The sequence below is a fragment of the Misgurnus anguillicaudatus genome, chromosome 5, assembly GCF_027580225.2.
Source record: "Misgurnus anguillicaudatus chromosome 5, ASM2758022v2, whole genome shotgun sequence".
In the NCBI taxonomy this organism is placed as follows: Eukaryota; Metazoa; Chordata; class Actinopteri; order Cypriniformes; family Cobitidae; genus Misgurnus; species Misgurnus anguillicaudatus.
In genome coordinates, this window is record NC_073341.2 from 38,574,304 (window position 1) to 38,600,000 (window position 25,697).

The 25,697-nt window shown below is 37.4% G+C and overlaps 2 protein-coding genes across 3 annotated transcripts in view; one reads left to right on the plus strand and one right to left on the minus strand.

Annotated features, from left to right (window-relative positions):
• Nucleotides 1–237: 237 nt before the first annotated feature.
• Nucleotides 238–17,092, minus strand: mecp2 (methyl CpG binding protein 2). The gene is made up of 3 exons (XM_055168078.2): nucleotides 16,923–17,092; nucleotides 10,105–10,473; nucleotides 238–7,626 (listed from the first exon to the last, which is right to left on the minus strand). The coding sequence occupies exons 1-3, from the start codon at nucleotides 16,952–16,954 to the stop codon at nucleotides 6,405–6,407; spliced, it is 1,623 nt and encodes a 540-aa protein (XP_055024053.2). The 5' UTR covers nucleotides 16,955–17,092; the 3' UTR covers nucleotides 238–6,404.
• Nucleotides 17,093–20,678: 3,586 nt separating this feature from the next.
• Nucleotides 20,679–25,697, plus strand: part of LOC129414148 (uncharacterized) — a 19,465-nt gene continuing 14,446 nt past the window's right edge. For both annotated transcript variants that reach the window (XM_055168080.2, XM_055168079.2), the window contains exons 1-5: nucleotides 20,679–21,072; nucleotides 21,940–22,113; nucleotides 22,401–22,558; nucleotides 24,940–25,138; nucleotides 25,319–25,415. In XM_055168080.2, the coding sequence (XP_055024055.2) occupies nucleotides 20,822–21,072; nucleotides 21,940–22,113; nucleotides 22,401–22,558; nucleotides 24,940–25,138; nucleotides 25,319–25,415 (879 nt within the window). In that variant the 5' untranslated portion in view covers nucleotides 20,679–20,821. The remainder of the gene's footprint in view (nucleotides 21,073–21,939; nucleotides 22,114–22,400; nucleotides 22,559–24,939; nucleotides 25,139–25,318; nucleotides 25,416–25,697) is intronic.

The following is a 25,697-nucleotide window of genomic DNA, read 5'->3' on the forward strand; positions in this document are numbered from 1 at the left end:
ATCATACAGTTTGTTCATGTAGTGATTAGAAAAATAAAATGGGGGGCCCCATCAGGACTGCCTATGCATAGGGCCTGGGACCTTGTGCCATGCCCCTGCTAGGTTAAAATCTATTATTTAATATTTTCCCTCTTGCATTTCTCCTTCTCATTCTGTAAACAATTCCATCATTATTAAACACTATTCAGAACATCTTTTATTTCATAATTAGAGAGAAATAAATGTTGTAGACAGAGAGCAGGTAAATGTTGTTTACTATTGTGTATCTGTTACATACGGCAAACAAATGATACAGTAACACAGTACTATAAAAGTAGACACAAACTATACTTTTCACTTTCAGGAAGGCAAGGACTCAGCTTGGCAGACGGTGATTAACCACTGACACCTATAGTCGGTAGGATTGTTTGGTTAAAATAACATATTTTTCGATACATACTACTAATCCCTTTAATTTAAAACAAACTAAAAAAATAATATGAAAACAAAACAGCTTTGGACAAAGGTAAAAAAAAATACATACAAAAAGTTAATGGGTGTCCTGCCGGGAAACATTCTTTATAAAGTGCAGATCTTAGACTCGTCGTCCTTCCGGTCAAGGTTAAAACCTTTCTGTCGAAAAACTGAATGTTGTGATTGGAAGATTATGTTTGAGGCAAAGTTGTGATGGTATAATGAAAAATATTTCCCAACAAACACACTTCACTCGATAATCAGAGACACATACAAGGGATGGAAAAACATTGAGATCCTATAGCTTTTTACATCATCGATATTGCCCAAATACATCTTTCTAATGTTATCCAATGCATTATTTCAATTAAGAAAATAAAGAAAAGCAAACATATCGTTGATTTCTAGAAATCCTTAATACATCCAAAGCACTGAATACCAACAAGAGGCAAACACAGGACTCTGAATAAAAATACAACTACAGTATAAAGATAAATTCTATTATACGGAAACTTCAAGGCACAAGACTATGTTAATTAAATAGACCATGAACTTTTTATCACGGTGCAACTGTGGAACTATTTCTTATAGTTTCACTTTTTTTATTTTTATTTGACTTTAAATTATCCTGCTTGTATGACTGGAAGTGCTGTATTTCATTTAAATGGGTAAACTTTTTTTTAACTTCAGGTAATATTATTTAACAAAGTACACAAATTAGAAACATACTCGAGAAGAAAATTCAGTCAGGTCTGTTGGGTACACTATTGCTACAAGATAAAAAGATCTATTCCAAATGGTGGATTTATTCATTCAATTAAATAAAACTGAAAGAAATAAGAATCTAACCACTACGTGGTAACACAAATAAATGCAATTTTGCATAAAGAAAAAAAATACTTGATGAATAAATTTGTTCATATTAAATAGACTGAAGTGCACAGCTAGCCTTTATTTAACAAAACACGTTCAGTATTTGATACCTCATAAAAATCCTTCAGATTCAGTTGGCATGTGGGGGCTCAGCTTCTGGAGTGCTGTTTGAAAACATCTTGTATATAATAGTAAAGGGCAAGCAATGTCCTATCTTCTAATGGCAATCATGCATATTGATACATGTTCACGTACATAGCATGTATTTTTTGGCTACAAGGACACAAGGACATTCCATAGCATATTTCACTGCCAGCGGCACAAAAAACAAAAACATATAAATAATCAAAGTAATTTTGTCTTCACCCATTTGCAGGGCTCGATTTTTGTCAGTGGGCTTTGAGCGCTACAAAAGTAAAGAAGTTCATGGGTTTATATGCGGACGCGAACGTCCGGCGGAAAAAATAATTAACAATAACATCTAGTTACAACACACCAGTGCACATCCTACCTATATAAAAACTGACCAATCAAACCAAAACATTTTAGTTTATTCACCTTCCGCTTTGCTGGGATAAACGTGTTTCTTCAGAATCAAAGGTCACTTCTACCACCTTAGTAAGTCTCCCAAAATAAAGGCACTACCCTTTCTGTTGCAGCCAGACCATTTTCCTACAAATGCATCTTTTGATGCTTTTCACAAAAACTTCCGTTCATGTCTGGAGGTTTCTTTCCTTTCATTCTGTAATTTTATTATGAGAAGTCTTTACATGCTGAGTAAAAGTCGAAAGGATCCATTCTGCAACCCTCATTCACTCGCCCCCCAAATTTATCCAGACCAGGGAGACATTCACCGCGGACAGGTCACCACGTCAACCGCTGGTTAAGTGAGCGCTCAAACTCCGACAAGGACAAAGAGTGAGCCAGTGGTTGTCAACACTTAAAGTCGCTAGTTTGACCTCAAGCTATTAACCGAGTTTGCCTTTACAAAGTGGAACAGATCACGCTTTCTTTAAATAAAACCCTGACATCAAAACCCATTCCGCCATCTGCTTCTGACTATTTGAAATGATTACATAGCCCTTGTTCAGAGCGCAAACGCTCTTTAATCCATTGTGCCTCTTCCCACTGGTGAGGGTTCGAGGAAGGGGGGCAGGTGGTTGTGAAGAAAGAGAATGGAAACCAACAGCTTTCACTCTTGATGCAAGTAATGTCCTGTGGGATTGTCAAAGCTAATTTCGTCTACACATTAGGTGAAAAAAGGGTATATTTTTGATTTAAAAGCAATAAGATACCAAATGAGGCGCTTGCTATCCAAAAACTCAAACAATAAGAGACTGTTTCATGCATTTTAACTAGGGATGCACAATATATCGGGCGACATATCGTTATTGGCCGATAACTGCTTATTTTTAATATTATCGGTTTGATAGCAAAATTAGGCCGATAAATGAAAGCCGATAAATTATTGATTATTTTGGTTTGTTGAACCATTTCACTTGCTCATTGCTGGCCATGTGGAGCTTTGATTGGTGCTTTCTGTGACATAGCACGAAGATGACACGTGTTGCGGGCTTAAGAAGAGTATGCTAGTCTAGCGCAAAGACAAGATGTCCGCGGTCTGCGAGTTTTTCATTGTAAAAATAATATGAATATTTATCGGCCTATAGATATCGGTTATCGGCCCCCAAATTTAAAGAATTATCGGTTATCGGTATCGGCCAAAATTTCCATATCGGTGCATCCCTAATTTTAACCCCTAACAACAGAGAATGTCAAAAACATCATCATCATACTCTAGCAAAACTAACAGAGCAAAATAAGATTTATAGACGGGTGCGTGTCTTGTCTCTTTCTGACTGATAAATATTTGAATATACATTTTTCTAGTATTAAAGTCAGTGGAAATGCACTGACAAACTTGAACAGATTGAAAGGTTAAACTTTGTCATTTATGCATACAATCTAAAAATTGCTAGGTTATTTTTAACCCAAAGTTGGGTCAAAAAAGGACAAACGGAAAAAATATATATATTTTACCCAAAAAACATCATTTTGGGTTAAAAAACCCAGCATTTTATTAAGTGTATTGGCATTCAAATATTCCCATCGGTTGTAACATCCCATCACGCTTGGTTATGTTAACTTCCATCTGATAAGTGCACATTACAAAAGAAACATGACTAGATATTAGATTTAGTTATTAGATTTACAGGTAGAATTGTGTGGTGGTTAGAGGGCTGGGTATCGATTCAGATGTTCCAGATCGATTCGATTTCGATTTGCAAGCTATCAAATCGATTCAATTTCGATTCTCGGTTCGGTTCCGATTCTCGAATAGATTTTTATACTCGATTCGACTAAATGAATATAGATTTAATACAATTTGTAGTTTACAAGGGTAATCAATAAAAAGATATTAAGAGCCACAAGCCTGTATATTAAACTCTTGTATTTTAGGTACATTACAACAGAACCCATCTCTAATTTTCAAATGCATACAATTATGTTAAATACAATACAATTTTGATGCAAGATGAAAAATGTATGCTGAAAAAAGTCAGAACAGTCGAGTGGAGAAGACTCGTAATTAGATTAACGTTAATCTTACGTTCAATGTTTGCGGGAAAAAAAAACATTCGTGGCCTTTGAGAATCGTTTTGAATCGACCACTTTTTATCGAAAAATCAATTTTTTTGCCCAGCCCTAGGTGGTAACAGTCAAGATCTGACCTAAAATGTCTTTGTAACCTCATAACTGATTACAAACATACACAGAACTACGATCAGAAACTTTAGAGAAAGGTAGCATTGACATGCTTTCCAAATTTGAGGTTTATCCCAATGGGCAACCTTCCCATCTCTCTGATGAAGCCAATACGGAAGTGACTTAAACTGCAATTTATCGACGGGCTGCTAGAGACTGGCTCCAAAAGGGAGTCAATCCCATAAACCCCCATGTTAAAATGCCTTTTCTTGCCCTTCATGACAACTGTGAAGGGATTAATTTATTTTTAAATTATATTAAGCCTTAAAGTTCTGCATAATTAAGGGCGTGGCCACTTGAGTGACAGGTGAACTGCCACTGCTGTCACTAGAGTCAAGCTAGGCAGGTGTGGTTTCAGCAACCAGCCACCTCAAGCTTCACCCATGTCCCGCCTTTCAACCCATTTTTAGTCATCCACGAGTGATGCGCGGTTACGCGCGGCCAAGATGGCGACGCCAGGCATCGCCTACTATTGGCTTCATGAAACCTCTTCACAAACCTATAGGTGACGTCAGGGACACTACATCCATATTTTTTACAGTCTATTGGTTCACCACACGTTATTTGTGGGGTATTTTAAAAATAAAACGGGGCATTATGATTAAATTGAACATATAGGAAAGTTACAACCTCTGGACATGAAACAGAAGTCTGTGCAGCCTAACCAGAGAAATATCTGCAAAAATTGGGACGGCCTCTGACAATTTGGATTTCCCAGCAAGGTGCATTTTATTTTAGAAAAAAAAAAGGAAACACAATAAGTTTGTGTAAAATCCTAAACCATTACGAACAAAGAACTTCCTCAGTTTGGTTCAGAAATTCCTTAGAATTAAGTTGAATCTCTAATGTACAATTAAATATATTTTCTAATAAATACACTCTTAATCCATCCAATTAACAAATTTATGCATGTGTAGTCCTTGATTTTGATTGCAAAAAATGCTTGTATTTAGGTGAGTGACAATTCAGTAGGTGATAAAAAAAATAAATCGTTCATAATCTACACACACAAAGATTTTCTTACGTTAGCCAAGCCAATTAATAACGAATTTCTGTTCATTATTCTCTACAACTTCACCCTGTTTGGTGGCCATCAGTGCGATACCTGACATTATAGACCTTTATGTACAGGAAAGACTAAGCACTGTAATAAACAGCTAAGCCATTTTGTGTGTAGACCTAAAGCACGCAAACATAAGCAACCCATGCATCTGACACAACTATAGCCTGACAAGACATTATATAAATATAGCCATCTATGCACTTATCCCATCTGAATCAGTTATACAACAGCAGCTCTACGGGAATACTCTGTAACCACACAAAGTCGAACAAAAAGCTACATTTGAAACTAAATACTTTTTTTGTTAGGGATTTGTGTTGCTGAAACACAAGGCCACTATTTTAATTGTACTTTATGGAAACAAGCAGGCGAACATAAAAAAATCATCTTAACAAGATCCTCCTCTTCTACTTTTCCGATCGAATATCGGAATATACTTCTTCTCCAGCCGCTAGACTGGATGTGCTTTCATTATTCCCAAACAAATACGTTTGTGCTTTAGCTTCCTCACCAGAGAAAATAAAAACGAACGCTTCCTGCCCTAGTTGAATTTTTTCTCAACTAGTAATAATTAAGGAAAACCACTAAAACACTATTCCCTAATTCCAATAAATCTTCCCAAAACTACGAAGTTCTTGTCTGTCGGAGTTATCCTAGACACTTTAATTTAAAAGGAAAAGGGGTGAGGATGCCGCAACAGCTGTCTCCAGCTCACATGAAAAGATGCGGCACAGCATCGCCATCGGATTGTGTCACCTTTATGACACAAAATCAAAAATAGGTTGGCATATAGGTTCGAGATGACATGATTATGACACGTGAATAATTTTGAGAGCATTTGGATTGGGAACGTTTTGCAACAACTATGGCGTTTGACTTGTGCATCCATTACCACTTGCGCGTGTTTCTATTTCCTACAAGCTTTGACAAAGGAATAACAATTTAGGTGAGTGCTAAGATATACTAATACAAAGATATAGCTGATAAAAAGAAAACTTTAAAGGAAAAGGAAAGCAGAGAATTCACCCGGAAGCAATACGTCAAAGATAATCATCGCCCCGCATCCAATCCACAGAGAGAACGAGACACAACAGCTGCCTTTTGTTTAAGTGCGTTTACATTTTTGTATACTTTTGTTTCCATTTTCTTTTTCCTCAGTAAAAAAGAACGTAAAATCACTCGTCTCACTGTGACGGCCTCTACTTCCTTCACACGCCAAGCTGCTGATGCCGATTGGTCAGTTAGTAAGTCAGCTCACTGGTTCGCTCACTGGTGTCCGGGACTCGACCGTCTCCTCTCGACTCGGCCTCGGGACGGCGGAGGGCGGTACAATGTCTCTCAGCTCCTTGCCGTCACCCGTCACAGTCGTCTGCTGCCCTCTCAGGTCGGCGGAAGCCATCTTGCTTGCGTTCTGGGAGTCCCTGTCAGTTCTGGCTTCCTCTCTGCGGGCCGCGTGCTCCTGTTTGGGCCTGGAGGCGCTCAAGTCACGGGGTTCGCCTTCTGCGGCCGTTGGAACGGGCGGACCCCCTTGCGTGGAGTGACCCAGGGAGAGCTGGTGGGCCTGTGGAGTGTAGGTGGAGGGTGGCACGGCCTGCAGGTATCGATGGTGATGATGATGGTGGTGATGTTTAAAGTGCTGCCCTCGTTGATCTCGCTTCTTGTGACTTTTGTGTCCACCGCTTCCATCCCCGCTGCTGCCGTTGCCGGGATCCGTCGATGCCTCTTTGTGCTTCCGTCCCAGATGCTTGTGAGGCTTCTGTGCCGTTTCCGCCTCCTCTACCGCAGAGGTCACAGTTGACGGCGTCAGTCGTTTTGCTACCCCTGTCACGCTCGGTGCAGACGTCACGGTCGTAGACGTTTCAGTCACGGAGGTAGTTGATCCTTCCAGCTCCTCCATAGTCTCTCGTGTTTTCCGTTTTTTGATAGGAAGCGCCCTCTCCAGGACGGGCTTTGAGGAAGACTCCTTCAGAGCTTTCTTTTTCGCCTCGGCCGTGAGGATGGCGGCTGCGGCGTACGCCACGCTAGATCCTGTCCCTACCGCCGACTGTACCGCAGCGGCCGGCTTGCGTCCACGTTTTTTAGGGGTGCTCGGCTGCTCCTGTTCAGATTTCCTTTTGCGTCCTCGGCGCACTTTGGCAACCGGCGCTTGCCCCAAAGGAGCCCCCGGTTCTGTTTTAGGGGTCATGAAGGGCATCTTTACGAGGAGTTTCCCCGGACTCTTTTCCACAACGCGTTTCACCGCAACCCCTTCCGTGGTTTGCCGTATCTTGCCGCTACCTTTCGGCCGGCCCCTCCCGCGACCGGAGGGTTTTACCACTTTGGGTTTCTTTGGCGGTCTCTTTTCTCTGCGAGATGGGCTCCCTCGGCCCGTGACCGTGAAGTCAAAGTCATTTGGGTCCGTGGTGGTGTCGCCCACCTTCTGGAAGTACGCCATGAGCTCTACTTTGGAACGGAAGGCTTTCCCTTCTGGGCTGAAAAACAAAGGCAACTATTTTATTAAAAGTTTAAGAATATCTGTTTATGAGAAATTGAGCCAAATACATAATTTTTAGCATAATCATGATTATATAAAATAAAAATGTAATTCAAAACAGTAATTATAAAATCAAACCCAAAAATAAAGTGTTATGTCTTCTTTAATTTCACCTTGGGTGCTGCAACAATGATGTGGAACACGTCTGTCATGTCTTATCTATCATGTCATATTTGTTTGGTAGACCTATATTTAAAAGTTTTGTACGTTGACCATTACACAGCTTTAAACCTCTCTCTACATATTCAATTCAGATTTACTGAACAACCACTTTTTGCAATATTGCACTTTGAATGCTGCTTGGATCTGTGACACACCCGTATGTCACTGTGACATGTCACCTAAAAATGTTGAGTCAACACAGACCAAGTCTGTTGTGAAATTTGTAATTTTTTTATTTCCTAATTATTTAAAAAACATATAAAGCACATAAAATGACTTCATCAGATCCTTAAAAGAACAAAACATTTGTATACATGGTGCAACATCCATGTACATATTTGACTTGTCAGCCAAGGTCCAAAATGATCACAAGCTGGCTTTGGTAAAATTGGCAGAAGTTCATTAGAAAATAAAAAATCATATTAATCCATGATATTCGTAAATAAAATCCTATAATTTCAATTTAAAAGGGAACAGTGCTTCAAAAAACAACAACAGGATGAGGACACATCAATGCTTCTGGTATACGGCACCATTGATTTATAAGACATTTGTGACCCTGGACCACAAAACCAATCTATTTAATTAATTTATACATTCTGAAATACTTTCCATTGATGTATGTCTTGTTATGATAGGACAATATTAGGCAAAGATACAACTATTTGAATATCTGGATTCTGAGGGTGCAAAAAAATCCTTTAAAGTTGAAGTCCAAATGAAGTCCTTAGCAACTGCATCCACTCACAAAAAAGTTTTGATATATTTAAATTTACAAAATATCTTCATGGAATATGATCTTTAAATAATATCCTAATGATTTTTGGCATAAAAGCGATAATTTTGACCCATACAATGTATAACCCCACTCACACAGACCTTTGGTCCCAGAAAATACCCGTAAAATTGCCAGACAAGCTTCTGTGTGAACGCAAACACTTCCCGTAAATCTTCTGGGATCGTTGCCGGAAAGAGGACCTAGTAAGATACACGGAAAACCCTCTGTGTGAACAAGAAGCCGAAACAATGCCGTAATGGGCGTGTCGTAGTGAGGACACGCGCGTCATCACAACTAAATTTATGGTTCAGCTCTTTAAAACGAGAGATTTACATGCATATCAACATTCACGAGAAATGTCGCAAACTAGATTGAAGCAGTTATCAGGAAATGGTAAATGAGATGCATAAACATGCGTGCTGTAGTGAGAACGCGCGTGTCATGGCAACATAAAGTTGGTTCAACTTTTTAAAATGAAGGATTTACATGCACTACAACATTCACGACGAGAAATGTCAGCAAACTGGACTGTAGCAGATATCAGGTAAGTTAGCTCGTCATTTACTGGGCTGAAGCGGAGATCATTCAGCAGCATAAAAGAATATCGCATCACGTGCTCATTGAACTATAATAAACAAAAATGCCCGTGCGTCATCCCAACAAGATATATTGTTCAGCTCCTCAAAATGGGGGTTTTAAATGCATATTAACAATCACGATGAGAAATGTCTGAAAACTGTATTAAAGCAGAGATCAGAAGCTCGTCAAATATCCACACTGAAGCTGAGATCATTCACCAGCATAGAACGGCGCATCACGTGCTCCTTTATAGTCTTATCATAAACAAAAATGCACTCGAGTGGTTTCTGGAGAGAGAAATAATAAATAATATGCAAACTTCAGACGCTGCGTAGAAGATAGTGCAGGACTTTAAACAGATCACGTGTCTTTCCGTTACCTTGCAAATGCCGGAAAATCATTGGCAGTGTAAATGAACAAAAAAATGAAACGATCCCGGAAAAATCCAGTGTATTTTCCGTGTATTTTCCGGAATGCCTGTGTGAAAAAGGCTTATTTTTGGCTTTTGCTACTAAAAAACCCTTGCAACTTAAGACTTTTGTGAACTTTAACTTAAAGTTTTGTGGTCCATGGATCTAGCTGTGACCTTCAAATAGTGCACAAAGACTCAAAAATGTAAAAAATTGTTACATCTGTGGATATAATATTACAATATTAAACGGATAGTTCACCCAAAAATGAACCTGTTGTTTCAAACTGATGTGTTACTTCTTTCATGAAACATCAAGAGAAAGCTGCACTGCTTTCTTGCATATCATGAAAGTTGATGGGAACCAGGAGGAGACTGCTATAACTTCTTTTCTATTCCACTGAAAGTCATGCAGTGAGCTTTTATTTTTGGCTAAACTGTTCCTTCATTTCCTTCTCAACTACTTATTTGTTATGACTTGTACTAACTTGATCAGGTAGACGTCAAATTTGCCGGCGGATCTCCCCGACTTGCGCTGTTTCAGCCTACGTGTCCAACCCTGAGGCAGTGAAGGGTCCTCGTACAGCGGCCCTCTGTCCCGGATAACGGAACGCCGCTGCTTGGCTGAGGCGGAAGATTCTGGAGCGCTGAGAGCGCCTCCGACTTCAGGGTCAGTGGGTTCAGATTTTCCCAACTCCCTCTGTTGTCCTTCATCCCCCTGCGTGAACAGAGGCCCAGGCGGAGGAACGGAGACGGTGGCTTCCAGTTTTTCCACATCTTGACGTTCCCTTTTGTTTTTCTTCTGCTTCTGGGTCTTGTCTTTGGAGCCTTCCTGGTCTTCATTTTTGTCTTCACCTCTGCTGACAACACAAAAGTGAAACCCTGAGACAGGTTGATTACATAACAGCTCTTTTTTCATTCAACTGCTTGTCTAATGAACAGTGGTGCTGCGCTTGCATGTTTGTCCTTAACATTTTATGATTTTGGATTTAAAGTTTGATCATTGTCGGGTCACAAGCTCTATTAAATACCACCAACAGGCATACAAAATGAGAACAGAATATCAAGTCTTAGCACAAAACAATGCCCTTCCTTAAATGAACCAAATACATTAGTGCAATTTGCAGTTCAACTTCATCATGTGAAATCTGAATCTAGGATGCATCTGATTCTGCTATGTAACTTTAAGAAAAAGATGTTATGTTCGATAATTCCTATTTGATCCACAGACACAGGGAAATCACCCTAAAGGTGTTAACGGTTCCTCTGTACTGTGTGGAGGGTGAATCATTGTCTCTTCAAAGGACAGAGGAATTTCCCAATTGTGTGAGGCTTTTCCCTTAAGGGGACAACAAGCTCTTTTGGTTTATCATGTTCATATTTGCGCACAAGTTGTCTGCACTGATTTGCTTTGAAGTGTGCAGATTACTCTAAATACGGTATGGTATGTTATCGCATGTTACGTGCCACATCGTGTCTGAATAATAAACAAAATTACAAAAAAATTAACCCATTAAAAAAATTCAATTCAGAAACTAAAAAGTATATAGTATAAAAGTATAAAGTGAAGCCGGTTCCGTGATTAGAAGCAAATCGCCATCAGCCGCCCCCAGATGGAGCGGCACCCACCACACAAAGCAGCAGTTCACTGACAATCAGGGCAATTTCGCATTAATTATCACGGACGTATCGCCTGCGATATGGCCCAGCTTGGCAGTGAACCACGACTCCGTGCAGCAAACGCCGCCCCATCCGAAAGCAACCGATGACAACCCACCACCAATCACGGAACCGGATTTACTGACGAGATGCGCATGATATTGCATACAAATTATCGCCCATCCCTTGTATTCGGTTATATGTGTATATAAATGTGTATAGCAAAAATAAAAATAATAATTATAAACTTATTTTTGACATTCTTCAATCGCTGAGAATCATTATTATTGTTTTAATAATATTAGTGTTAAAATTCAATCAGAAGAAACACATCAAAAAGTTTTACAGGTAGATACTGTTGCTGAAACTACTTAACTGGTTAATTTGTTTTTTTACGATATATATTTTACACTACAAAAGCAATCTCCGAAAAGACATATTGGTATGTTTCATCAGGTACGTCAACCTGTTATGACATTTAATAGCCACCAAAAAGTAAAAGTGACTTTGTTAAGGCACCATAGATTAATAACTATTCTGCGTGCGAAAAAAGCACGCTTTTATTTTTAACAATAACACGTTAACATTTACAGACAGACCTATCATTTTTACCTTGTTCACACTGTCAGTCCAAATCCGATTGTGGTGCATATCCGATTTGACAGACTTACTGTCCATATTGTGTATCGCAACTGTTCAGATCCGATCTGTGCGTCATGTAGCGTTTCTATGGCAATGACGTCGCGCTGGCAAGTCAATCTGCCTCGACATCTGACGTTGTAGAAACTTTATTCCCCAATACATGGGCTGTCCCAAACACCCCTATCATTTCGTCAGAAAAGGACTGTTCTAAAGTTCGCCCTGGGGTTGCGTTTACGTGAAATGACAGCATGACATAACCAAAAAGCTACACAAATGTGATCAGAGCGGTCAGACTGAAATGGATTTCTGGATTTCAAACCACCTCTGGATGTAGCCTAAAACGTATTTAAAAAACGGATTTCATGCAGGTTTTGGCCGTTCACGCTTTCTAAATGTTATTAGATTCCAATTGAATATGCACCAAAATCGGATTTGGACTGACAGCAAGGTCTTAGATTAAGTGATGATATATGCAACTGTACAAGCCACAAGACAATCTTTTTAACTTCTTTTTAAAAGAGCCAGCAAAGCACCGCACTACAGAAATCAAAGCAAAGTGAAAAGACAACCGAGTTGTCTCCCCAGATTCAAACTTTAATGCTTTACTAAAATATCTTGTTATTATAACATTCTTCCAATCTAAAGTTCTTTTTATTTGTTCATGTCATTCACACTGCTTCAGAGGATGAGTTCAGCTATAAAATAATTGAAAATCAAATTAAGAAGTTTTTAATGTAGTGATTTGTTAGAACTGGATGGTTTAGAGAATTATTAATTTAAAAATAGCAAAAGGGGAAAAATACTTGCAGATGCAAAGTGTGAAAAAGTAGGAATGCATTTTAGTGGCATTCATCTCAGTTGCTCTAATTGATCTCTGTATAAAGGCAAACATCTGGCGAGGAGGCTGTATAACTGTTCATTTATACAGTACGCGAGTAAACATAGTAAACGATCACAAAAGCATGCAAGCATATAGTCTGCGATTATGCAGAATATGAGGATTATCAGTAACACGATTAAAAACAAATCATAATGTTCAGAAATGTAACTGTGTAACCAGGATATTAACAATAATGGGTGTTTCAAAGTGAAACTGATCAACGTGGTGAAAAGATGATAAATTAGTCAAGATCAAAATGTTAGTGGGTTAAAATATACTCATACAAAATATAACAAACAATCAGAGAAAACGTGTCAAGCAAAAACAAAAAGTTTCACGTCCCCTAATTAAATGCTAACACTTTCGTCTTTAACAGACTGCATACTGAGTGATGTTTCTAATTCATTAATTGTTGTGAAATCTTTCTTGATAACTGTACATCAGGAAAATAAATATCACCTTGAAGTCCATTTGAACTTGAATTATTAAAAAAATGAATTTTCCACTCCTTGTGATTACAACTCAATGAATCATTCGGCCTGATTTGTGTAATGGGTTGACAAATTCATGACCCAAAAAAAATTTTCGAACTCAATTTTTTGTTGTTGAATTAACTCAGATTTACAAGTAATTTCAAGTTGACTTTTTCAACTATATTTTAAAAGTTGTAGCAACCAACGCTATCTCACGAGAATTTGTACATATTCTACGAGTTGGCTAATTTGTATTAATTCATATAACCACATTTGTAAGTTTTTGTACAATTTGCCTTGACCCCTGTGACGTTGGGGTTAGGGGTTGGGTTTCATTGTTTTTTTCATGAGAATCATATGTATTCCACAATTACTTTTGTATGACTTCATATGAATTAGCCAACTCCTAAAATATGTACGAATTTTGTGAGATCAGGCTGTAGCAACTCATCTCTTGTCAAGATAAATAACAGTAAGTTGACATGACTTGTAAATCCACCCAGCATTGGATACAAAAGAGACAAACACTGTTGGGTTATAATTTAACTATATGTTGAGTTGTTTAAACCGAAAATGTTGGGTTGTTTTAACTTGTTGGGTCAAAAATATATATATTTTCTGGGTTAATTTAACGCAACGGCTGGGTTCATCCCTTTTTGACCCAATGGTGGGTTAAAAATAACCCAGCACTTTTTAGTGTGTAGAAACTAAGATTTTCTTGAAAGCCTCAACTTTCCAAATTGGCAGCTTGACAATTAAAAAAAAAAAATCACAGCATAAGTTAATTATTAATAGATAAATTGATATTAAATCTCATAATTAAATTTTTATGTCAAAGTTGGCTAGACAATGTAGTTCAAACACATTTGGTGTTCTATTGATGAATTACATTTTTTAAAGCTTGCCAGAAAATATTGCTCATGTCGTCCATTAATAAGGTTACAAACTAAACTACATTTCCCATCATTCTTTGTGTCAAAATATGTAGATAAAGCATCAACTACAACAACCTAATAGACTTCCTGTGCTATTCATTTGGTTGCATATGCTCTAAAAAGCTTTCTGTGTTTGGCAGGATGTGAAAAATCTAAATATTTTATTCTGACCAAAATCACTTAAAGCGTGCATCCCATTTCCTGCGTCTAAAATCCCCTACATCCAGGCGATATAGTTATGCGAAACTGGTATGTCCGAAACTTCGTCATGCAAAACTAGGGATCGACCGATATGGATTTTTCAGTGCCGATGCAGATACCAATTTGATTCATCAGCCTTAGCCGATGACCGATACAGGCAGCCGATATTCTTGAGCCGATATTTGGAGCCGATACTGCTTTTGCTCAATCAATTTACATCATAAAAATTATGTTTAAAAAAATGCCATGTTGTTAAAAAGAGATGTTATTAGTTTGGACAGTTCTTCTATTTATTTTAGTCTAGGACTAGTCTAATCCCTGTCCAGGAAACCGCCTCATAGAGATGAGAAATAAAACCCCGCTTTGTTCAGCTATGATCAGCTGTTAGGCCGAGCTTTCGATGTTGTCATGGAAAGGTTGGTTGTTTTTAGTCACATGACCTGCAATCGCTTGCGTCTTCCAGCACTGTCTGTAAATAATGGCGAGAAAAATCGGCGAACACGGCAGCCACGTATCGGCACATAAAACTCGCAAATATCGGCCCAATATATCGGCCGGCCGATATATCGGTCTATCACTACAAAAAACAGATGATGAAAATACACGGATGGTCTTTTGCTTCTGCAAAGACTTTTCATTAACTATCGCATAGACATTTTTTATCCCATGAGGATAAAAGCCACCAAATTCCAAGAGTTAAAACTAAACGCCAAAAAACTGTAAGGCAGTGATAAATGTACTCCCAGTGATTTAATTGTATTAAGTTAATTATTTTTGTTAAGTCGGTGAATAAACGTACGTGTCACATGACCACTCAAACATGATGGATATATCCAGAATGTTTGCAATAGGTACTTCATTTAAATCAGTACATATTAAAACGGGACACAATTTCAGACGCTGTTCTCGTAATTATACTTTCCAAACTCAAAAGAGCCTCCCATGAGGATTTTATAGCGTTTGACCTCTGCTGGACATCAATGTGTTTAGGTTTTATACATTATTATGTATGGTCCGATTATATTTGAGACAGCAGTGACAATGCATGTATAATTGAATTTGCAGGCCTTCTCCCAACAACATAATCGAAACAAAAACAATTACACTACATTGGCCTATGAAGGACAATGTTAAGGCAACATCAACTAGGACCCAAAAATATTGTAACTGTGTGCATTGCGACTTCCTTCTAAGTGATAACAAAGTCAATCTGCCCTATTTAGAAACTACACAGTAGCTTAGTAACCATCCAAATTGTAAAACACATCATCAAGAAAACAAATTTTAGTCTTAATCATAGCATGTGAAACATGACCATGCAAACATAGTGGATGTTATCCAGAATCTAAAACTTCAAAATTTCATTTTTGTGAAAGTAACAAAAGACTCCCAGGTCACCAAACCGTATTGTAAAACTGTACAGCATTTCATAGATGTTGTAGACCTGTATCCTACTTTTTGTTTGCACCCAATGAACCCTAGCAAAAAAAAAGCATGGGACATGCAACACAGGAAGAAGTTGCAGCGGATGCAAATTCAACCCTGTAAACATATCACAAGTGTATGTAGAAGATATACACCAGTGTGTCTTGCATGTCACCACCCTCCCCTGCGGTCGACCACACACACACACACACATACTAACAAATACGATGCTACTAAATTTGTTAGCTTGTAACCGGAAGTCAGCTCAATGTGAATATCACCAGTCTGCACCCCACATGGAAGTATCCTGTGCACAATATGTTTAATGTTGTCATATTTAACACACACTGATTCGTATAAAGTTACGAGATATGCATGCTGCAGGGGCCAAATGAGCAGCAGCAACAACAACACAGACGCACACAGTGACATCAGACAGACACTGGTCAACTTGCTAGTATATGCAAACTTGCTACCTTACAACCCAGACACAGGAAAGCTACACAACAGCTGTGCACAGGACTAACACACAAGTTCAGTCCGTTTTGATATCACTTCCATGCTAAGGCATACAGATATATGTGAACCAAATCCCCTGCCCTGTCCTGCAGCTGTGTACAGCGCCACACGCGCTAGCTAACTTACTGAAGTCTGTTTTTGACAGCTGGCGATAACACAACACCGCAATATTTTCCACACAAACGCCGCTAATATCACCAAAACAAAACGTATGTCACAAAACCTGACCGTGTATGCCCTCAGGCAGCCCTCCGTTGTTTAGCTCACAAGAGTTTTGAAGTAAGTAACGTCAGAAAATGACACCGAACACACCTCCTGCCGTTAGCGCGAGCGGGGCTAACGCGAACGGCTATCGTGCCGCACCGAGTCTCCGCCGATCATCCATGATGTGGAAAAGGAGCGGGGGAAATGCGAGTGACGTATTCTGAACGCCTTCGCAAGCTAGCGCGGCTAACATTTTATCCCCTCAGCCTGACAAAATATCGCAGCGACGACCAAAAGCTACGCCATCGCCGCTCGCAGCGCCTGACATTCAAATCCTTGACAATGGGAATGATGCGATTCACACTTACAGTCTCTCCTCTCCGCTCTCTGCGGCGGCCATTTTTATTTAAATAAATAAATTTCCAAAAAATCACGCAACATCTTTGTGGGTACCCCTCACCCTCCTCTCCCACTCCCTCTAACACAACACCATCCTTAGGACGCGAGATATCGCGAGAGGTGGTGTGGAAGGGAAAGGAGGCGAAACGTACGCTCTCGCGAGACCGTAGAAGCGGATCGTTACAGAACGTCCAGTCCTTGGAAAGCTGCATTATCAGAATAATTGTGCAAAACTGTGTTAATTTTATCTGAACTCAAGTATGTGGTAAAGTATTGTTTCTTTAGCATGCATTATTGTTAATGTCAATTTTTATTTAAATGATTTTAGAGGTTTTGGTCTTGAGGTCATAGAGTTCATAGAGAGAGAGATACATGTATGCTGTATACCATTTTTAAATAGGTACACATATCACACAATAGAAATGTGAGTGTTTTTTGTAAGTATACATACAAGTAAATTAAATTAAAAGAGAAAAACAAGAATAATACATTAATAAATCATTTTGGGATTTATTTAAAGTCTGCTTTTAATACAGTTAACATCTGTTTATTATTGGACGTCTTCAGGTTTATTCAACTCTTATTCTTCTAAGGATCAAGGATTTCCTAAAAGACAGACCTCAACATGTTAAAATCTTTGGATTTAAGTTTTACATTAGTGTTGTCATTATGGGGGTTACACAGGGTTGTGTTCTATCTTCCATTTTATTTTCCATATATGATATATATATATACAAATGAGATTAAGTCTGATGTCAATTGTACACTGTGAAAATGTGCTGTGATTATGCAGCTGGTTGCCAGTAACTTACTGTAGAAGATAAAGACTGAAAATGTTTCATGTTCATTTAACTTTGAACAAACTGTTGCCAGTAAATATAAATGTAAAATCTACAGTAAGTCACTGGCAGCTAGTTGCCACACTGTAAAAAAAATTGCTGTAATTATGCAGCTGGTTGCCAGTAACTTACTGTAGAAGATAAAGATTGAAAATGTTTCATGTTCATTTAACTTTAAACAAACTGTTGCTAGTAAATAACACACATGTTAAATCTACAGTAAGTTACCCAGTAATACTGTAATTTCTACAGATTTTTTACAGTGCAGTAATACCCAGTAATACTGTAATTTCTACAGAAATGTTTTACAGTGTATGTTACTATTGAAATACGCTGATGACATGACTTTAGTAGCTTGTATAGCATATCTGTGGCTAGATATAGACAGTACATTTGTTATATGGTTTTCTGGTTTCAAGAAAGTTTTTTTTAGATTGAACATTAGTAAAACTGAGGAGTTATGAGAGGGTTTGCTTATCCAGTTCCTTACATCCTTATCTGAACCACTTAGGGGTGCAGATATTCGAACAGGTTGAGACCTTTACGTCTGGGCACAGTGATTTATATTTTACACAAAATGTGAATAGTGTTATTAAGAAGACTATTCTTTTGAAGACATTGAAGGGTTGTTATACACAGTTTTAACTTTTAATATGGTATCTTGGTTTATTTTTGGTCAATTAAAGGCGAAAATAAATTAACCATAAAATACTTAGGCAGGCATCCAAAATTATTGGGTACCCTCAGATTAATTTATTATATTAAAAAATATTTTATTCCAACAACAATTATTATTCTGAACAAGGCCAAATAGGTAATTAATAGTTTTTATTTTATTAATTTCTTTAAGATGTTTTATTCATTGTGATCTGTCTGATCTGTGATTGTATTGTATACAAGCCTTTTTAGACTATTTTCTAAAACTGGTTGATATACAATAAAGTTTTTTAAAATTAATTGAATGTTTACACTTAAGAATCAACAATGTTCTTTGGATTTCATAATATATAGCATGTTTATATGTATTATATTGCAGCTGTGTACATTCAGTACATGTTTATAAAAGATAAAGGCTGTAAGTAATCTATGTTATTTTTGTGTTATGTTTTTGCCAATTTCTACTTTCGATATGAATGTAATCATTAGAAATCATTAGTAAGAAATAAAAGAAGCAAGAAGAAAAGAAAATCATATCGGGGAATGTCCCAGTCCTGGAGTTGATAAGGATTAAATAAAAGGTGTATAAATCACAGACAAACATTCTCCTGTCTACTCTGCCACTTTGACTCAAACCGAGAAAATAAAAGCAGTGTCAACATTTTAAGGGGAATCTTCTGCACAGGAATTTTTTTCCTGGTCAATTTTTAAAATTTTAAGTTGCTATGAGGGCATTTATGTCACATAGGCTACTTTAATTACTTGAAACAGATTCTGAATTTCGTCAATAATGGATTTACACACAGAACTGTTTTTGGATAAATCTCATAAAATGTTAGTACAGTAAAGTACAGTAACACACATTTAAGTAATATCTAGCACTAGCTTTGCTGGTTGATTTTAAACAATTTAATCTTAAATGATAAATCTCTGTTAGAACGAATTCAAACCCTCTAAAATTGTAAAATACAAATATAATTTTTATTATAAATTAACAAATAATTTGAAACATGGCAGATTTTTTAACTTTTGTTGTTTTTTGTTTCTCCAAAACAATGTTTTTTTTTTCTATTTTTGTATTTTATCATTTTTGCTGTTTCTTAAATTGTTTTGTGTTTAATTGCCAGTAACTGGGTCATATTGTCACAAAAAGTAAACGTTTACTGTATCTTTTTTCATTGCAATAATGTTGTGACTGTTAGGTTTTTATACAGTTACGTGTCTTATTTTCTATAGTCAGTAATTTACTAGTAACTTAATTCATCTGTTAAAGCATACCAAAATATTAAGCATTTTGCACAGGCCTACTAATTCATCTTACAGTATTTCTCAGTTGCCTTTGAGCATTTCTCGAATCATCCTTAAAATTTGCTAAATGTGTGCATTGTAAACAATTCGTACAAATGGCACAAGATCATTTATGTCCTGCAAAACCCTGTAACTTGTTCAAAATCCTCTTTTTACGTTATAAAAATGTCAGTCCCATCAAAATGGCCGTGTGTCACTATTCATAAAGACTATTCAACATTTTAGCTACCCACAATGATATGTGTCAGTATTTTGATGTAAACTGTGAACAAATTCACATTTTAACCTTTTTTTCTGTAAGCAAATTACACACATTGTGATTTTTTTTACAGTACAAATAAAATATTACAAAATTAGAAAGGTTCACTGTTAACTGTAAGACATGTCACATTTTCTGTAACTAAATTTTTCAAGATTCACGTGACAGCAATTTATCAATTCAGTTCACATTTACAAAAGACTAAAAAACCTGAAAGCAACAGATTGTGTCACAAAGGTCAGCAAGTTTGCATGACATGTCTTGTACGATGTCGATGAACTAATTCCTAAATGTTTTGAGCTGACTATCAACAGAAACCAGTATAATGTATTTTGATGAAAATGACACAAGCAATTGAAAATGTAGGAAACAATTGTACATAATCATCTGCATGATTGTACCAAATTGCAATTTGTCAAAAACAATGAGAATTTGATGTTGTGGCTTGACAACTGACTTGATGATGTGGAAATTGAAGTGTTTAAAAAAATGATTTCTGATGTGAGAAATGCGGTGTTGCACAAACCGATCGGCGTATCGCGAGAGCGAGTCAAAAACAACAGCGTTTGAAACGTTCTCGCGGTACTTCGATGTCACGCGCCGATCGGTTTTCAGATCTAACACAGCAAATACCTGAAGGTCCAATGATGAAACCGGAGCTCACATTCACACCCCACCCAGAAGGAGGAACCAGCACCTGTCTAAATTAGGGTTAAATTGAATGAAGGCGTTTGGTGAATTTTTCTGTGTGTATCAATCCCGCGACATTGATTGAACGCTTGAGTTTCTTTAGTAATCACAAACTATGGGCGCTCCTCTTGTGTTGTGGATAGTTGGATTTTTTGGCCTCAGTGTTGTCTGTGCAGTGAGCAGCGACCGAAGTTTAGAGGACAAGGGCCGCGTGGAGTTACTCAGAGCGCGTGACCTGGCGGCGCAGCCCCGCTATGGAGCGTGTTGGACTCGCGCACTGGAGAAGATAGAGTCAAACTGCAAAGAGTTCAGTGATGATATGCAGAGCAAAATTGCGCTGTCATTCACGCACTGCCACCTGCAAAGGTTAACTGCATATATTACTGCAATCATTATGGATTTAACACAAGATTATTTACCATATAAGGGAAACAAAGCAACGATAGTCCCAGACAAATAATATATGGACATTTGTGGCATCAATTTGGCTCAGTATGGCAATGTTTTCATTATTTGCTTTAATTTACATTTTATTTCTTAGATTTAGCAGTGTTTTTCTTCCTGCTTTAATCCTATTAGAACAAACCTAAGCACGAGACACAAATTCACAAACCACTGTTGGAACACCTTATTGTGATTTAAAGGGGTCCTCATATGAGATTTTTTTTTACAGTATAAAATACATTTTTGGTTTCCTCAGAGTGCATATGTGAAGTTTTAGCTCAAAATATCTGACAGATAATTTATTATAGCATGTTAAAATTGCTTTTTTTTGTAGGTGCAAGAAAAATGTACTGTTTTTGGGTGTGTCCTTTAAAATGCAAATGAGCTGATAAAATGCAAGCACTGATGCAATGATGGTGGTTTGTTGAAATTGAAACTCAGCTGTGCTGCCAGCTTTTATTTTTCTCTATCAATATCAGTGCCGTGTTTGGACAGTGCATATTAAGGGGCGGTTTTATTGTAATAAGACTTGCTACCTACGTAACAAAACAAGCGAAATCGGAACAACCAAATTTTTCACATGCTTGCAGAGAATGGTATACCAAAACTAAGTTACTGGGTTGTTCTTTTTCACATTTTTTATGATGATAGAAGCACTGGGGACCCAATTACAGCACTTAAACATGGAAAAAGTCAGGTTTTCACGCTATGACCCATTTAATGCAACAATAAATATTCATTGTATCCGGTATGCAGGCCTGTGCTGATTGTTTGTGTTATTCATTGCAGGTCAGGTCGGGTTTTTCCAGATTGTCCTGAAGACAGTGATGTCAAAACTTGCACGCAAGACATGGACCCTGTGGCTTTTAACACCTACACCGAGTTTTTCACTCATGCACACAGTATATGTCACTATCTGCAGAGTGAACGCTGGCAACAAAGAGCGGAAAATACCATTCACAGGTACTACTATCAAAAGGCAAGAATATTTGAAAGGTTATAATTGCAAATGCACTTAACCCCTTCCTATTTACCCACCATATTGTGGCCCTATATATGCATATTATAAAGGTTAAAGAGAATTTTGGAAATTAAAATATTTTAAGTGTCATTGGACGAAAATTCAGGTTTAAAATTCTCCTTTTTCTTTGCCTAGATGATGGTTTGCTATAAGTTGAAAAACACATCTTACCACACTCTTCGCTAATAAGTGATTAATGTATGTAATTAAATGTTCATATGTCTCTTAGGCTGACTGAGAGTTCGGCTGGTGTGGCAGAGCAGTTGACATCCACTCAGCGGATGGCAGAAGATCTGGTTTTAGCCCAAAGCGCTGCCCTCAAGTCCCAAGAGACCATCCTACGCAATGGAGAAGAACTGAAAAGCACGCTGCAAGACTCAACTCAAGGTGCTTTTTTCAATCAAATTATGCTTTGCCTTAAATTGACTGACAGTAAAGTAAATCTACAGTGCTTAACAAATTTATTAGACCAACTGTCCATTTATCTCAAAGACCATCCAGCATCATGAAGTGTTTTAATGCGGACTCTTAACTTTTCAGAGAGTTCACAACGTTTCACCATTTTGAAAAGAAGGATGCTAAATTAAATTTAGGTTTTTGTACCCAAATTTGAGCCGCACATTCAACTTCTCTCAGAAATCAATCAAGCATTAAATTTAACCATTAAAACATATTTATCTATTAAGGACTGTAAGTAAATAACTAATTAGGCATATGAATTAAAAATTAAGTGCTTTAATATTTTTTTCGGTAAAACCGCAAATGTGAAATCATGGACAAGAACAATAATTATTTTTTTAGCAATACTACTATGACTAAAGAGCTTAAACCTACTGCAGGATTAACCATTACAGAAACCATAGGTGTCATTTAGACTGGGGACGCTGGGGACATGTCCCCACCACTTTTTGAAATGGGTGATTTTGTTCCCACCACTTTTGAGAGCATTTGGTTAAAATGTTCTAAAAAAAGCGAACCAAGAAATGTTAAATATTCATTTGCACAAAATAAAACATGTAATGCAGTTTAGATACAGAAAGAAACAATGTACATTATCCAAAAAAAGTAACTTAAAGGAATATTCCATTTTCTTAAAAGAAAAATCCAGATAATTTACTCACCACCATCTCATCCAAAATGTTGATGTCTTTCTTTGTTTAGTTGAGAAGAAATTATGTTTTTTGAGGAAAACATTGCAGGATTTTTCTTATTTTAATGGACTTTAATGGACACCAATACTTAACACTTAACTAAACACGTAACAGTTTTTTTAAACAGAGTTTCAAAGGACTATAAACGTTCCCAAACGAGGCATAAGGGTCTTATCTAGCGAAACTATTGTCGTTTTTGACAAGAAAGATGGAAAATATGCGCTTTTGGACCACAGCTTTTTGTCTAGCTCAGGTCCAGCGCGACCTAACGTAAATGCGTAGTGATGTAGGGAGGTCACGTGTTACAAATATAAAACCCACATTTGCGGACCATTGTAAACAATAAACTGACACAAAGACATTAATTAGTATCAGTTGACATACAACAACGTCGAAACGGTCCTCTTTCGACACACTTGTAAACACTGGGGCGGAGTTTCGCGTTCGTCCTCTGTGACCTCTTGACGTCATGATGTATTGTGTGAGGTCACGCTGGCGCATCACGACTGGATCTAGATGAGAAATTGTGGTTTAAAAGTGCATATTTTTATTTTTCTTGTCAAAAATGACAATCGTTTCGCTAGATAAGACCCTTATGCCTCGTTTGGGATCGTTTATAGTCCTTTGCGCTCCGTTGAAAAAAACTGTTAAGTGTTGAGTTAAGTATTAAATGTTGGGCTCTATTAAAGTCCATTAAAATGAGAAAAATCCTGCAATGTTTTCCTCAAAAAACATAATTTCTTCTCACTGAACAAAGAAAGACATCAACATTTTGGATGACGTGGTGGTGAGTAAATTATCTGGATTTTTCTTTTAAGAAAATGGACAATTCCTTTAAACAAAATAAACTATTACTGATTCTAAAATGAATCAAAACAAAAAATTCTTAGTATTTTTGTCTTGTTTTCAGTAAAAATATCTAAAAATTCTTAAATTAAAATGCTTTTCTTGATGAGCATAACGACCCAAGACAATAAATCTAGTTTTTAGACCAAAAATATCAAACCTAAATGATTTTGTGCATAAAACAAGCAAAAAAAATCGGAATTTTTCTTGAATTTAATGTTTAAGAAAAATGTTCAAGATTTCGTTGCTTACCCCACAGATGCTTGTTTTATGCACAAAATCACACAAATTTTATATTTTTGGTCTAAAAACTAGATTTATTTTCTTGGGTCGTTTTGCTCATCAAGAAAAGCATCACAATACAGCATTCAACAGACCCGTGGTATGTTAAATAGCCATATATATATGACTCTAAAGGATATCAATCGAGGCATAAGGGTCCCGTCTATTGAAACGACCGTCAAAAAAAGTACTTGTAAACCACAACTTCTCATCTTGCACTAGCCGTGTGACGTGTCAGCTTGACTTTACTTGGTATGTAATCACGTCAAAAGGTCATGCGTTAAATATATGAAACCACACTAGTGGGCCATTTGAAACACTGAACTGACACAACGACATTAATTCGTATCATTTCACATACAATAACGTCTGATCGGTCATCTTTCTTCACACTTGTTAACACTGTAGTGTTAGTTTTGCATACGTCATCATGCGTGACCTTTCAATGCAAAACAGACCTTGAGATTGTGCCGTGATGCTTGGTTTTAGGCCTGAGAGATGTTTTTGCTGAGATGAGGCATTCTGCACAGGAGCAGCAGGTGGCGTTTGCTGAGATCTTTAACCGTGTAGCTTTTCTCCAGAGCTTCATCATGTCCGAGACACACACATTCAGTTCCCTTTTCTACAACGCTCTGGGCATCGTCGCGTCTTTTTTTCTGACCTCTATGCAGCGTACGGCTGGTGCCAGGCGAGTATCAATCTCACTCAGCTTGTAGAATCACATCATATATAGTCCAATTTCTCCCCAGTGTAATGTTATTAAGGAATGTTATTCTTCTCATGATATATTCTTACGACCCCCTTTAGTAAAATAACTACAGCCACCTAATTGACTGACTAATTGAATTTATCTTATTTTTCATATTAGATTTTTTCTGTTTGGACTCGTGGCTTTGAATGTATATCTAGAAAGGATGATCTGTAGGATGATTTTGGACAATGAGGAGGAAGGTTATCAACAGATGGTGAGACCTGTGCACAATTCTGAATGTATGAAAACTGCTTAGTGTTGTCTTGTTGCTAAAATATAAACACTTATGGGAATTATTTAGTGACAAATGTAAAAGAAATGCTGCTGATGTTTAGACTTTAAAGTAGCAAACCTTGTCTTAATTACAGTGTATCTTGTCAAGGTGCATACTGGGATGTTTTTAAACAGCTGTCATTTGACTGTCTGGGTTGCACTGTAAAAAATGTGCTGTAATTATGCGGCTGGTTGCCGGTAACTTACTGTAGAAGTTAAAGAC

Bases quoted from the DNA above. Each gene is read 5' to 3' on its own strand.
- mecp2 (XM_055168078.2), bottom strand. From the start codon at position 16,954: ATGGCCGCCGCAGAGAGCGGAGAGGAGAGACT. The intron at 10,474-16,922 runs GTAAGTGTGAAT...TGTTGTCAGCAG, and splicing joins GAGAGCGGAGAGGAGAGACT to AGGTGAAGACAAAAATGAAG. The intron at 7,627-10,104 runs GTTAGTACAAGT...TTTGTTTTTCAG, and splicing joins TTTGACGTCTACCTGATCAA to CCCAGAAGGGAAAGCCTTCC.